The 14375-nt window shown below is 45.4% G+C and overlaps 1 protein-coding gene across 1 annotated transcript in view; it reads right to left on the bottom strand.

The window, feature by feature from the left end:
- The window catches only part of Myo5b (myosin VB), a 274660-nt gene that overhangs the window by 2093 nt on the left and 258192 nt on the right, over positions 1 to 14375 (bottom strand). The window contains exons 34-39 of the mRNA XM_026783548.1: positions 13591 to 13742; positions 11269 to 11358; positions 8735 to 8885; positions 8052 to 8337; positions 6532 to 6706; positions 4815 to 4895 (exon numbers count right to left, since the gene is read on the bottom strand). Of these exons, the coding sequence (XP_026639349.1) occupies positions 4815 to 4895; positions 6532 to 6706; positions 8052 to 8337; positions 8735 to 8885; positions 11269 to 11358; positions 13591 to 13742 (935 nt within the window). The remainder of the gene's footprint in view (positions 1 to 4814; positions 4896 to 6531; positions 6707 to 8051; positions 8338 to 8734; positions 8886 to 11268; positions 11359 to 13590; positions 13743 to 14375) is intronic.

Genomic DNA, 14375 nt, shown 5'->3' with positions numbered 1-14375 from the left:
ATCCAATGGGCAGTATGTATGTATACTAAACCCATCCCAAATCTGATGGGCAGTATGTTTGTATACTAAACCCATCCCAAATCCAATGGGCAGTATGTATGTATACTAAACCCATCCCAAATCTGATGGGCAGTATGTATGTATGAGTGCATCCAAGCTCATTGAACTTTAAGCAGGATAAACCCACACCCTGAGACACACAATTTGTCAAAGTCCCAAGGCAGGAATCTTAGAATAATAGAGAAATGTGTGTGTCATAGATATCCTGAAATGAGATTAGCCATTGATCTTTTCATCAGATGCAGGGGACTTTCGGAAGCAATAGGATGACATCACTAAAGTGGAGGTATGAGGATGGGATGGAACATGAGAATTTTATATCTGATAAAATTTCCTTCAAGGACAGAGGGAAATGTATGTCATTTCTGAAGACAAAGACATTTGATAAAAGTTTCAACTCATCGTGAACAATTACAGACGGAAGCACAATTAGAAACAAGGCCTACAGAATATATGATGCCCGAATTGACGGAACTGAAGGGAGAGAGAGGTCTCCATTAATGGTGGGACACTTTGGTCTCCCACTTCTGATAGGGTATAGCACTGTGAGGTGGGGTCAGTAAGCAGGCATGATGGACATTTTAGAATGGAAGTTAGGTCACGGGGGCATGCCTTTGAAGAGATACAGGGATTCCAGACCTTGCTGTCTCTCACTCCCAGGCTGTAGTGCAGTGAGCAGGTACTCCTGCCTAGTGCCTGCATCATTACGTACTGTGTGCTTTCAGACAGAGCAAGGCTGACTCACCATGGATGAACTATCTGAACGTGAACCAAGATAAACCCTTTTCCCTTGCAAGCTGACTATCTGTGCCACAACGACAGAAAGCTAAATTACATACATACATATTTCCTCTTTGGGGGTGGGAGGGAGATAGAGCTTTTCTTGAAAGGTTGTGGGGCTCAAGAGTCAATACACTGAGTTCAGTTACCGGCACCTGGCAAGTGTCATATTTGTTCTTCCTGCCTTGGAATTAACCGTTAATGGTTGAACCACAGACTCCAGGCAGGAGCTGTACTTTTAACCAAGGTTACTGAAATACAGGAGTGGTGCCAAGGGGAAGGTCCATAAATCCTCATCAGGAAAATACAGGTCACGCCTGGAGGCACAAAAAGTTTGCTGTTGTTTTTCCCTCTTTGGGACTACACACTATTGTTTCAAATAGTGACAGTATCTTCATATAGGATAACTTTTTGGAGTTTCATTGTTACCCAACGTTACAGTTGGAAGACCAAGGGCTTATCTGCCGAAGAATGGAATTAGATTTGTATCTCTCACCTTGTACACAATCAATTTAAAATGGATCAGAGACCTTGACTTTAAACCCCAAACTCTGAAACTTTTAGGGAACTTTTAGAAAACAAGGTAATGGGGTAGGCATGGAGTGTTCAAACAGAACACCAACAGCATGGGCACCAACCCCAGCACCGACTGATGGACTGCATGAAGACAAAGTCTCAGCACAGCACAGAACACAGCAGGCAGGGTCAACAGAGCACAGGTCACGAGCGACCAAAGCTTTACCAGCTGCACTTCAGGCCAGGGGCAAAGAGTCAACATTGACAAAGAATTGCAGAAATTAAATGCTGAGGGAATAAAACTGCCCACAGCAAATGGGCCAAAGAAGTGAACAGACGGCTTTCAAAGGAAAAAGAGAAACACAAATGGCCAATAGCTATTTTTAAAAGTGTGTAATGCCCCAAGTCACCAGGGAAATGCAAATTAAAGCTACTCGGAGATACTACTTCGCTCCAGTCAGAATGACTATCATCGAGAAATCAGGAAACAGAGATGAATGTAGAAGAGGATGTGGAGAGAAAAGGAACCTTGTGCACTGTTGGTAAGAGTGCAAATTAATACAACATTATGGAAATCTGGAGACTTCTCAAAATATTAAAAAATACAACTACTATTTCTATTAAAATAGACCCAGCTATTTCACTCCTGGGTATAAATATTTACCCAGAGACACTCCATGCCCCACTCTAGAGAATTTCTGTAGTAGTTGTAGACCTGGTTGTCCACAAACAGATGCACAGATAATAAAAATCTGGTATATATATATTCCATTATGTATGCAATGGAATACAGCATTAAAGAAAAAACTGAAGTTCAAAAGTTTCAGGAAAATGGGTGGACTTGGAATATGTAATATGAAGTGAGATCACACAAGCTCAGAAAGAAATAAAGCAAGTATTTCCATATGCAGAATTTAGTCAATAATACATGCATATGCATAAAGAGCTGTACCTATGGTACAGTATAACATGAGACGAGAACAAGAAAGGCTAAGTATAAGAGGATGATGAAGGACTGCAGGCAGGCAATGGACACGAGTTGTGAAAGCGGATATAAACCCAATTGTTTTTCCAGTTCTAATTCAATCATGGCTTTTTTGTTGTTGTTGTTTTGGATGGTAGACAAGTACATAAAATACATTCCATACTGAGAGTGTAAAATTTAACGTGAGGACTCACAGCTTCTGTTCTGAATGGCAATTCTAATTGTATATGAGTTCATTAAGTCATAGACTCTGGGTCTGGTTAATTTTGGTGTGTGATGTTTTTATCTGCAAGGTTTTAAAACAATGAAGTTCTTAAACAACACCTTGAGAAAACTGTAAGAGATTTAGAGGCGAACATGTCAAGGGGACGAGCCGGGCAGTGGTGGCTCACTCCTTTAATCCCAGCACTTGGGAGGCAGAGGCAGAGGCAGGCGGATCTCTGTGAGTTTGAGGGCAGCCTGGTCTACAAGAGTGAGTTCCAGGATAGCCAAGGCTACCCCAAGAAACCCTATCTCGGAAAAAAAAGAAAAAGTAAAGAAGAAAAGGGGGCAGAAAGGAGAGGCTGTGCGACAGCAGTTTCATCTGGGGCTCAAGGCACCTACACACGGTTAATGGAAACTCACACGTCTCGTAGAAAACCCCTGTAGTAGGGTTAACAGTTCTCAAGATTACAGTATATAAGTTTTAATATTTAAGTGTTTTAATGTATATGTGAAAGTCAGACATATTATAGCTGGCAAAACAAAACAAAACAGTTTTTGACAGGATTGCCATATTTTCTGACAGTATCTAACCCTTGCCCTCCAGGGTGTTTTCTCTATGTCCTTCATCCTCATGCCTGCAGCCTGCTTGGCATTTATCAGTCTACTTTGGACTGAACTCCCTTCTTGCAAATGGCACTGTTGCCAATTTATGGTGAGTTATGGCCTTCCCCCACATGGCTCAGGTTCAAATCCAAGAATGACTTCCTAAACTTTTACTTTTGTCTGGGTTGCTTTTCAAACCTCCACAAAAATCAGTAGTGGGTTGGGGTATCCCGTGGCGTTTCTCCTGTCTCCCAGTCCATTCTCCGCCTTCAGGAGCTAACTCTACGCTCATCCTATGCTACCTTTCCACTCAGCACCCTCCCTCTCCCACTCCGGTGCATCCCTTGTGTGGGTGAGCTGGCCTGCTCTGAGGGCTGCATGCTTAGCAGGCCCTGGCATTTCCCCAGTGTCCTTGAGGCAACAGCTCCCTTTAGTCTGACTTGGCATCTGTCCCTTGACCTCTGGCTTCATCTCTGCTCAAATACCAGGCTAAAGTTCATTTACTCTTTTCCATGGGTCTCTCTTCAGAGCCAGGGCACTCTTTCTAAATCTCTGGATCTCTTTTAAATCTTGGAACAAAACCCCAGCCTTGCAAAGGACAATGCTGTGGGACACTAGTCTGTACCCTGTCACTTGTATTTTAATAAAATGCTGACTGGCCAGTAGACAGGCAGGAAGTATAGGCAGGGCAACCAGGCAGGAAGTAGAGGTGGGATGAAGAGAACAGGAGAATTGTGGGAAGAGGAAAGAGTCAGTCTGCAGTCGTCATCCAGACACAGAGAAAGCAAGATGTGACTGCCGTGCTGAAAAAGTACCAAGCCACGTGGCTAACACAGACAAGAATTATGGGCTATAAGTCATAAGGGTTAATAAGAAGCCTGAGCTACTAGGCCAATCAGTTTATAATTAATGTAAGCCTCTGTGTATTTCTTTGGGAAAGAAACCTCAGTCAACAGGACAACAGCATTCTACACCAGAGCTCTTGTTTTCTGGGGCCTCTTTAGCAGCTTTGATAAATCTCCATTTCTCCAGTCTCCTCTTTGGATCGTGTTCCTCCATTTCCCAGTCATGCTGTTCAGTGTCCCACAAGTCACTGTGGGACACTGCTTTGTGGAGTACAATCAGCTCCTGTCAGTCACTGTCACACAAGGTCCTCCACCAGACCCACAACTCCCTGGGCTCTGCTTAAGAAGCTCATGTTTAAGATGGATCTAAACGCACATCCGCCTAAGAAGTTTCTTCCTACCATATCTGCAAAGACAAAGACTGTGAGGTTCGGGGACATGATCTGAGAGTTTGGATTGAATTCTTAGAGGATATTTCTTAGTTCCATCTGGGTGGGACTGAGATTAAGCACCCTTGTTATTTCTACCTGGTGCCTTGGTTCAGTGAGGTGTTTCCAGCCAATGAAATGCTTGAGTCGGGAGGGACAATGATAAGTGCACCTGTCTGGGTGTTACTATTACTACTATTATCACTACAGCAATATTCAATATTATAGTGGGCACTAAGGTTCATGTGCATTAAAGCAGGAAGCCTATGAATGCAGGTTTTTCTGGCACACAGTTGTAGCCAGCATTAGTAAAGAGAGGATTAAAATATGCCCTTTCAATGTCCTTTTCGGCTTCTGACGAGGACTTTATAAAATGAATTCCCCAAGACTCACCTGGATTGTTCGTATAAAGGACACTGTCACCCTCTCTTCAAATTCATTCAAGGGAGTGTAAAGGTTTAAGATTTTGACAATCTGTTGGAATAAAAACCAAGTTTAGTGCAGAATTAGACAAAATGAAGACAACTTCGAACTTTAAGGCTCTGTGACAGTGGCATCATGCCTGTGTATGACTCTTTGGTCAGACCCCACTAGGTGTGTGGTCAGGCTGCCGTTTATGGAGTTTCCACCCATGGCTGCCCCTGTGGGGTTTGAGCTCCTGCACTGCATTCTCAGTGTCCACCCCTCCTCTATGCTTGGTGGCTTACGCACAATGAGTTTAGAGAACTGCGGTCCGGAAGCCCCAGCCCTCTTTTCTGCTGGCAATTTAGAGGTTTTTCAGAAGAGTACCTTACATAAGAGAGGGCTTACTTAGCCACATTTAACCATGCTTATGCCTCTTCCTTAAGAAAATTCATTTATGCCAGGTGGTGGTGGAGCACACCTTTAATCCCAGCACCCAGGAGGCAAAGTCAGGTGGGATCTGTGAGTTTGAGGCCAGCCTGTTTTACAGAGTGAGTTCCAGAACAGCCAAGGATGCAGAGAATAAAGCAAAAATCAAAAAAATAAAAAAAAATGATAAAATAAATAAAATAAAAAAATAAAATAAAGTAAAATAAAAAAAACCTATTTATTCGCAAGTGAGCTTTTCTTCTTAACCTCACACAACCTTTTGTCTGGCTAGTGGTTGTTTTGGTGGAAGTACCCTGGCCTCATGCAAGGCCAACTACAAGTAATAAGTAAACTCAGAAGGAAAACAGTCCCTGGGGTGGGGGAGCTGGGAAACAGGGACATGTGCAGTTCTCTTAGGAGCTCTCTGGTTCACTTCTGCAGACAGTGGAGGAGGTCAGAGAAGCATGTGCCTTCACTGGATTGAGTTTAGAGCTGGCTACAAAGGCATTGGCTGGGAAGGGCCATGCACTTGATCGGAAGAGACTGGTTTCCCTTCTGTCTGTGGCCTGTTTCTAAGTGGTCGTGATCAAAGGCAAGATGTGGGGTCTCGCCTCTTTATAGACTAGTCCTAGGCCTACAACCAAATTATGGTATAAATACAATTTTAGGGTGAGGAATTTAAAATAATATTTAAGTACCTTTAGGTCATTAAGGCTTCGACTATGATATAAATGGAGTCTTAAAATATGACCATATGAAAATTATAGTTGTAAAGAAAATATATAAGGAAAACAAGCAGCCTCATGCTGACAGATTCAGAAAAAATCTCTTAGGTAAGAAACTATCTGGAATTGTTTTTTAAAAGTTGTGATATGAGGCCAGCAGTGGCTCGGTGGGTGACAGCCCTTGCCACTAAGTCTGATTACCTGAATTCAATTCCCAGAGCCCACAGGAAGGGAGAGAGAACCAGTTCCTCCCAGTCACCTCCCTCTGCCCTCCATATACACACATCATAGCACACGTACACATGTATGCGCAACTTTAAAAAGTTGGTATCAAGGTTTGCAGGTTTACCACCTTGTAAGTTAGCACATAGGAAGGACCAGAATGCTTCAGGGAAATGGTATCAGGTTTTACAAACCAAAGTGATCTCTGCTTCATTAAGACCATTTCATCAGTTGCAGATGGGAATTGTATCAACAACGCTGGGAGCCCCGCATCAGAAAACTTCTGGCAAGAACAGACTGGCGGGGCCAGCGTGGGTCTCAAATGGCTGTACCTGCTGGGTGCTGAGGGAGGTACACAGAGAGCAGATGGCTTCAGCATCCTCCTGGGTTTTCTTCTTCAGCTGGAGGAGCTGGGCCGCCTGGATCAAAGGCTCCATGGTCTGCACTGCTCCGCTCTGGTGAAGGTTTTTTCCTCGAAGCCACTCTTCAAGTTGACTTATGTTGTACCTTAGCCACAGGTGAAAAGGAAGCTGTGTTAATTCATGGGGTAGGGTATCTGCTGTGTTTTGTAGGCTAGGTGTAAAGAGAGTCATCCTAGCCCCCGCTTTAGTTATCTCATGTGGTCAAAGCTTGCCAGGACAGCTCAGTTTGTAAAATGTTTGCCTTGCAAGCATGAGGACCCGAGTTTGATTCCTAGACCGATATTTAAACACAGATCCCATTACAGATGGTTGTGAGCCACCATGTGGTTGCTGGGAATTGAACTCTGGACCCTAGGAAGAGCAGGCACTGCTCTTAACTGCTGAGCCAATAATTTATGTCCTGGCAATGCCAAAGCATGCATGGTGGTTGAACTTGTCCATTTTGGGTTTCATGGTCTAAGCCGATAAGGACGACATATTTATTTGTTTGTTTAATGTGGTTTTTCCAGACAGGGTTTCTTTGTAGCTTTGGAGCCTGTCCTGGAACTAGCTCTTATAGACCAGGCTGGCCTCGAACTCACAGAGATTTGCCTGCCTCTGCCTCCCGAGTGCTGGGATTAAAAGCGTGTGCCATCACCGCATGGCTAGGACGACATATTTAATCACACAGATACACACACACGCATACACACATGCACGCACACCACATATACTACAAAACAAGCAACAACAAAACCAAAAATGAGCAAGGTGGCACTAAGTTGTAATGCTGGTGCTGGGGAGGCAGAGACACATTGTTGACCAGTCAACCTAGACAACTCTTGTAAGCTCCAGTTCAGTGAGACCTCTTTTTAAGTGGATGTTTGAGGTGTTCTCTAGCCTCCACATGTTCTTGTATGTACCACTCCTATATGCACACACACGTTAAAAAAAAAGCCAAACTGCAGCGTGCCTAGCATTCAGTTACCATATCCTGAGTAAAGAATGAATAGATGAATGCATGCTTAAAATTAAGCAAAGATGAAACACCTAATGTGTCTATATATCAACAGGGAGGGAAACACTAAATATACTAAACTAAAATTAATATTTAGCATTTGCAAACTTTTATACTTGAGAGCCCTGATAACTCATAACTTACCCATCTTTCTCGCTGACCCAGCACATCCGTTAGTCTTTAAAGAGCAGTTATTTGAGGACTGCTAAGCTAGTGTGAACATCTCTGTACTAGTTTGTTTACCAGGTCACTGCCTCAGCTGGGCGAACTTTACCAATCAATAAAAAGGTGATGGATTTGAGTCACATACCGACTATGACAAGGGCCACCAGTTAGATGTGGATTTCACCTTCAAGACACCTGTCTTGTGTCCTGTCCCCAGCCCGGGTTGGGCCCCTCAGTCTCCTCGTGCTGGCACGAGCACCTCTCTCACCTGAGCTGCATGCCTGTGCTCCAAGAGCAGGCATCTTTCCGCAGGAGCAGGTTGTTAAGGGTCACAGCGTTGATCATGTAGAAGAGCTGCTTGAACACCTGAAGGATAATCTCAGGGTCCAGGCCCTGGTCACACATGACAGTATGAAATGAATTCATCTGGCGGATGATGGCCTCCAGGCAGTAGGAGTTCTCTCCATCCACCATGCTGGAGGAGCGCTTCCGGTAACCAGTTGGCCTCACACCAGACAGCCCCTGGATACTCTCGTTTTCCAACATGGCAGAAACTGAAAGGAAGACATGGTTAGAGAAGTTTGTATGTTCCCCTCAAAACTCTGCCGTAGGTCTAGTCAGCTCAATGAAACCATTCGGGGTGCAAGGGGGTCAACATATGCAAGGACTTAACACATTTGGCAAAGAATTTTGAATGTGGTGGATCTTCATCTGACACAGAATAACTATGGAGCGAATTGTCACTTAAATTCACTGGGGATGGGACAAAGAAAATGGATATATACTAGCTGGATTCTGTCTACCTCGTGCCTATCCCAGAATGGGCGTGGCTTTGTGGAGGCCACAGTCGGTAACACCTGATTGCTACAAAGTAAGGCAAGCTTGTCACAACCCCACTCTTCCTCCAGACCCCAGGACATGCACTGCTAGCAGCCCCCAGCAGCGGCTTACCTATCATAGGTTGTAACAAGCCCTCGGCAATTTTAATGAGCTGCTGATAGATCTGAATGGAAAGATCGCTTAGCACCTGCCGATATTCAGTGAGGTCAAAGTTCTTGAGGCAGTGCTCATTCTGCTTCGGGGTGTTCTGCGTCATGAAGCCCTGAGGAGGAAGAACGTTCATGAGTGAGCATCTGGGGTCTCCTGGGTTCTGTTCACCTGGGACTTGGGCCACCTTAACAACTCCTGTTTGCAGGGCTTCACTCAGGCCTTCTCTGTGTATACGGCTCTAGGAAACACGATGCCTTGGAATGGTCCTGGACCTCGAAGGTAGAGGAAATCTCACAATAGACAAGTCAGAACTGTGAAAATAAAAAGGCCTACACCAAGTAGAACCTCAAAATAAAGTGAGTTCTATATATTAAATACCCAAAGCCAGAAAAACATTAATAAAGGAGGGTCCTGTGCTTTCTGAATGTTTAACCGGTATTATCTACATTCAGATTGCCCTAAAATCTCAGGCTACACAAGACCCTACAGGAATATGGCATAGGGCGGGTTCTGTTTGTAGGAGACATCTATGTCATCAGTTACCAGATGAGTGGGAAGGTGGCAGCACTGTCCTCTTACCCTGCCTTTCCAGGACGAACATGTAATCTGGGGTAGGTACTGCATCCAAAGGGCTCCTGTGACCGGGGTCGTCTTACTGTATCTTTTTTGTTCTGAGATGGTCTTGCTATATCTCTAGGTTGTCTTTAAACTTGTGGCATTCCTACTACAGTCTCCCACTTGCTTGGATTAAAGGCATGCGCTACTGAGTCTAGCTCTAATGTACTTTCTATTCAGGCCAAGAGAAACAGCAGCCAAAAAGAACAGGACTGTTGATGAGGCAGCCATGGCCCTCAGCCTCCTGCCCTCATCTCAAATTACAAAGCAGCTTCTAATAAGGGGCAGAGGTAGGAGGAGTGTGGTTGCTGGGAGATGGGATCTTTGACTCTTCCTTTGTTGTTAGACCTCACAGAGCTAGTTACACTGTGGTTCCAATCTTGTCTCCGAGAACAGAAGTACAAAGAGCAGCCTAGGTCATGGAGCCATTAGGGCCTGCCCTTTTCTAACACCCTGAGAATACAAGGTGACATTGGTTACTGCTGTCAGCCTGACAAAAGTCTAGAATCAGCTAGGAGGCAGGCCTCTGGAGCATGCCTACGAGGGATTTTCTCAATTGGGTTGAGGTGAGAAGACCCACCATTGCTAGCATCGTCTCAACGGTGGGACCCTGGACTAAACGCACTGGCCTGTGTATATCCCATGCCCTCTCTTCTCTATTGTGGGGGTAGCGTGACTAGCTGCTTCACGTTTCTGCTGCTGTGATTTCTCATAGCGGTCAGTACCCTGGAATCGTGAGCCGAATAAATCCTTTCTCAATTAGGTTGTTGTTGTCGGGGCATTTTATTACGAAGGAAGCTAAGACACTGTGTGAAGTGATGAACCGTGACGAAATGAAGTGCTCCACACATAAAGAGCTCATGTATGATACTGGGGGCAAAGAGCAGGAGGCATCTGGCTGGAAACAAAGGGCATTTCTTTACGTTTCCCTTCCTTTCCCTTGGAAAAGCAAGTGGCCAAACTCAAGTTCTAATTCTTGAAGAAAGATGGGACCAAACCCATCCCAAAATTGACTGACTGGGGCAGGAGAGTGGTCCATTACCTTAGGGAGAGGAGTGTTTCTATTTGTTCTGCCACAAAAGATACTAAAACTTTAAAATATTGTTGCATGGTTTCAATTTTTGCTGTACCTTGACTTTGGGCAGGGTGGGATGCGTGAAAGGAGGGAAGACGGGAGAGTCGAGACTGTGGGATGTGGGAGGTAGAAGGCCTGGTGCAGTGGGATTCTCACTGGGGGAACTGGAAAGTGAACTCTGAGGCGTGAAGCTGAAGGCACTGCATGGCAGAGGGTGACCCCACCGGCGACGGGAATGGTGAGTTCTAGAGAGAGCCGGACTCAAGAGTAGAGCACGCAGTGACCTATCGGCTGGGCCTCAGGTCAGTGAATCAAATTAAGCCGGAAGCATGAAGCATGGCCTCAACATCCATTTGTACCATAAGGTTCTATACAGGGGCACCTCTTTTTTGTGCCCATCTTATATTCTTAAGAGACATCCTGATACACCAGATGCTGACCTTGCTCCCAGCCTTCACTGACATGGCTCCTCTAGGACAGCTTTAGAGATAAAAGGTTGCAAGGGTCCCTTAGGAAATGAAGGGGCTTTCTGGCACTGTGCTGTTAAGTAAATTCAATTCTATAACTATTCTTCTCTTTTGCTTATGGGATAATTTTTCAGGGGTTCTTGGGTCCACTGAAGCCCAAAGTCTCCTGTGTCCTAACCTAACCCAGCACTGCTAATACATGCCCACAATCTGAGGTCCCAGCAGGTGCTTTACAGACCTTACACCCATCATCTAAGGGAGTCCAATGTACCCCAATGCACCCCAAACTTCAAGCCAATAAAGTGGGGCCCACTGTGGGCTCTTGGCTCACTACTCACCTCATCCCCACTGTACTGCTTCAAACAGTGAAGGAAGCGGCAGGTGTTGGATAACCAGAAGGATGTCATCTCAAAGTCATCATTGTGCTTCTGTGAAAAGAAACCACACCACTGGCTCTGAGCAAAGTGTCTCCCATCGGCTGGCATATATCCCCAGTGCCTCTCTTTCCATGTTTTCTGTGTCACCCAGCCTTCCCAGGCAGCCCCAATGTATGCAGTCCACTTTCCAGTCACAGAGTGGATACCCTTTGCTGAGGGTTGCTGTTCCTCTACTCCCTGAGATGGCACACAGACAGAACTACTCTCTGGTCTCCTGATAAATGTTGCATGCACCTGAGCACAGGGGAAGAACAGGCTTCTCCCAGAGCTGAAGCGTGTGAGGCTGAGTGGCACAAATGAAGCTTAGGCTCAGCAGCCCCAGGCTCTAGTCGGATCTGAGACTTGCCTTGGCCAGCTCAGATTCTGACCTACCAGCTGTCCCATACAAGGTGTGCCAGTGAAGTACACTAGTATCCCAGTGATCTAAAAGTCAGATGCTCAGTGGCAATGAACTAACGGACCAAGGCTGCTTAACAACCCATATACAACTTGACCTATCCAGTTCCTGCATTATATCCACTGACTTCTTAGAGTCTGTCTTGAAACACAACACCATTATTTAAACGCACTGATTATGAGCTATGACAATAAAACGATAAGGCTGACCATACATATAGGCTACGGGCCAGAGCAGGCTAATAGAAGGCCTCTCTAAGGAAGTGGTGTTTGTAGTCCTTGGCTGCCTTAGACTCCAGCTGGAGCTTACTAGAGAGGTCAAGGCCAGAGACACATACTTGAGAGTGACCAGCATACACATGATACACTCCAGGGCAATTAGTAGATAACTGTGTATGGAGCTTGCTGTGGGATAATCCTTTTGTACACTGTGACGATTTATCACTGTCATTGGTTTAATAAAGAAGCTGACTGACCAATAGGTGAACAGAATAAAGTTAGGTGGGAAAGCTAAATTGAAAATTCTGGGAAGGAGAAGAGTAGCCTGAGAAGTCACCAGCCAGGCGCAGAAGGAGCAGGAGATGAACATGCCATGCTAATAAAGGTACCACCATGTGGCAGAGTATAATTAAGGAAAATGAGCCAATTTAAAATGTAAGAGCTAGTTAGTAATAAGCCGGAGTTATTGGCAGATCATTTATAATTAATGTAGCCTCTATGTGCTAAATTGGAGGCAGCTCCTGGGGATGGGAAAACTCTGCTCACAGGAGCCTGAGACAGGGAAGCCGGACAGCTGCCAAGGGCATGCAGCCAGAAGCAGGATAGCTTGGTCTCCAGTCATGAATCACAGGCTCACGAGACCAGAAGAGGCCATGGTACTCTTGAGGATGGCTTGCCTCCTTGGAATCATCAGTGTTAGAAGACATAAGACTGTCATTGTTACTGAGATGTCTCTGTCTCCAAAATTCCCTTCCTACCACCTGACCCCAGCTCCTTTGTGAACATGCCTCACCACCAAACAACTGCTACTATATTTATCTCATGTCTTAGGGTAGCATCCTCGAGCTGTTTTAACAGCCCACCTTCACTCCCCAGAGCAGCCCCGATGAATGGCAGCAGCTCTCTCTGTGCCACCATGCTGTGGGACAATGGTCTGTACCCTGTCACTTGTATTTTAAATAAATACTGATTGGCCAGTAGCCAGGCAGGAAGTATAGGCAGGGCAACAAGAATTCTGGGAAGAGGGAAGTTTCGGTCTGCAGTCATCACCCAGACACAGAGGAAGCCAGACACAGAGGAAGCAAGATGTGACTGTCTCGCTGAAATAGGTACCAAGCCACCTGGCTAACACAGACAAAAATTATGGGCTAATATAAGTTATAAGAGTTAATAAGAAGCCTGAGATACTAGGCCAATCAGTTTATAATTAATGTAGACCTCTGTGTGGTTTCTTTGGGACTTAACGACTGTGGGAATGAGGCAGCAAACCTCAGTCAACACCACCAACTTGATAGCGTGTCCCATCCCCTTGGAAAGGTGAGAGAGAGTATGGCTTCCTGAACTTGGTTCAGAGACAGTCCATCCCCTTAGCATCTATGTTAGCAGGCAGCTGGGCTTTCATGTAAACACAGGTTCAGCAGGGAGGTTGCTGGAGGCCCACATTGGAGTTCCGGGCTTCCTGACATTGGCAGTCTTGAGCCTGCTCTGAGAACTGCTAGGTAGTGTAATTGGTACACTGGCAGAACACAGATGCAGAGAAGCAATGGAGGTACTAGCTTTGTTCAGGCTGCTGGGAACTGCAGCTGTTTGCGCAGGCTTCTTCCTTACCTTGAGGACTTTCTTAATGCCATTGATGGTGGAGCTCAGCAGCGAGTGTACCTTGAGGTCATCGTTGGTGTAATCCGCATGCCTGACACACATGTAGAGGATATATGCAGGCAGGCAGGGCACGGTGCCCGACAGCATATGGGGCTTCAGATCTAATGGCAGTAACATGTGAGTTAGATCTATTGGGGAGAACACCCTGAATGCCAGAGGCCTCGTCGCAAAGAGAAATATTTGCATTATTTCCCTGCAAACTCCCCTAGGAAGCTCCTTCTCATAGGGATTGAAAGAGGAATAAGATAAACTGTGGTAGCTAGAAACCCCTGTGGACTCACGTGTCTTATCACTTAGTCCCCAGCTGGTAGTGCTGTTTGGGGAGGTTATGGAACCTTTAGGAGGTGAAGCCTTGTTGGAGGAGATGCATCTTTGAGAGCTTATAGACTTACCCTATTTCCTGCTTCCTGTGTGTAGCTGAAATATGATCAGCCAGTTTCCTGTTGGGGCACCTGCTATGCCTTCCTTGCCTTTATAGCCTCTATCCCTCTGAAACTGTAAGCCAAATAAACTCTTTTCTGAGTTGCTTTGGGTTACAGTATCTTATGAGAGCAACAAGGTAAACTGATGTACACACTGATGTACACACCGACACAGACACTGACATACACACTGATGTACACACTGACATAGATACTGATGAAGACACTGACACAGACGTACACACTGATGTAGACACTGATGTACACACTGACGTACACACTGATGTACACACTGATGCACACACTGACGTA

The sequence above is a fragment of the Microtus ochrogaster genome, chromosome 18 (genome assembly GCF_000317375.1).
Source record: "Microtus ochrogaster isolate Prairie Vole_2 chromosome 18, MicOch1.0, whole genome shotgun sequence".
NCBI classification, from domain to species: Eukaryota; Metazoa; Chordata; class Mammalia; order Rodentia; family Cricetidae; genus Microtus; species Microtus ochrogaster.
Note: the sequence above shows the minus strand (reverse complement) of the source record. Positions and strands in the feature narration are given on the sequence as shown.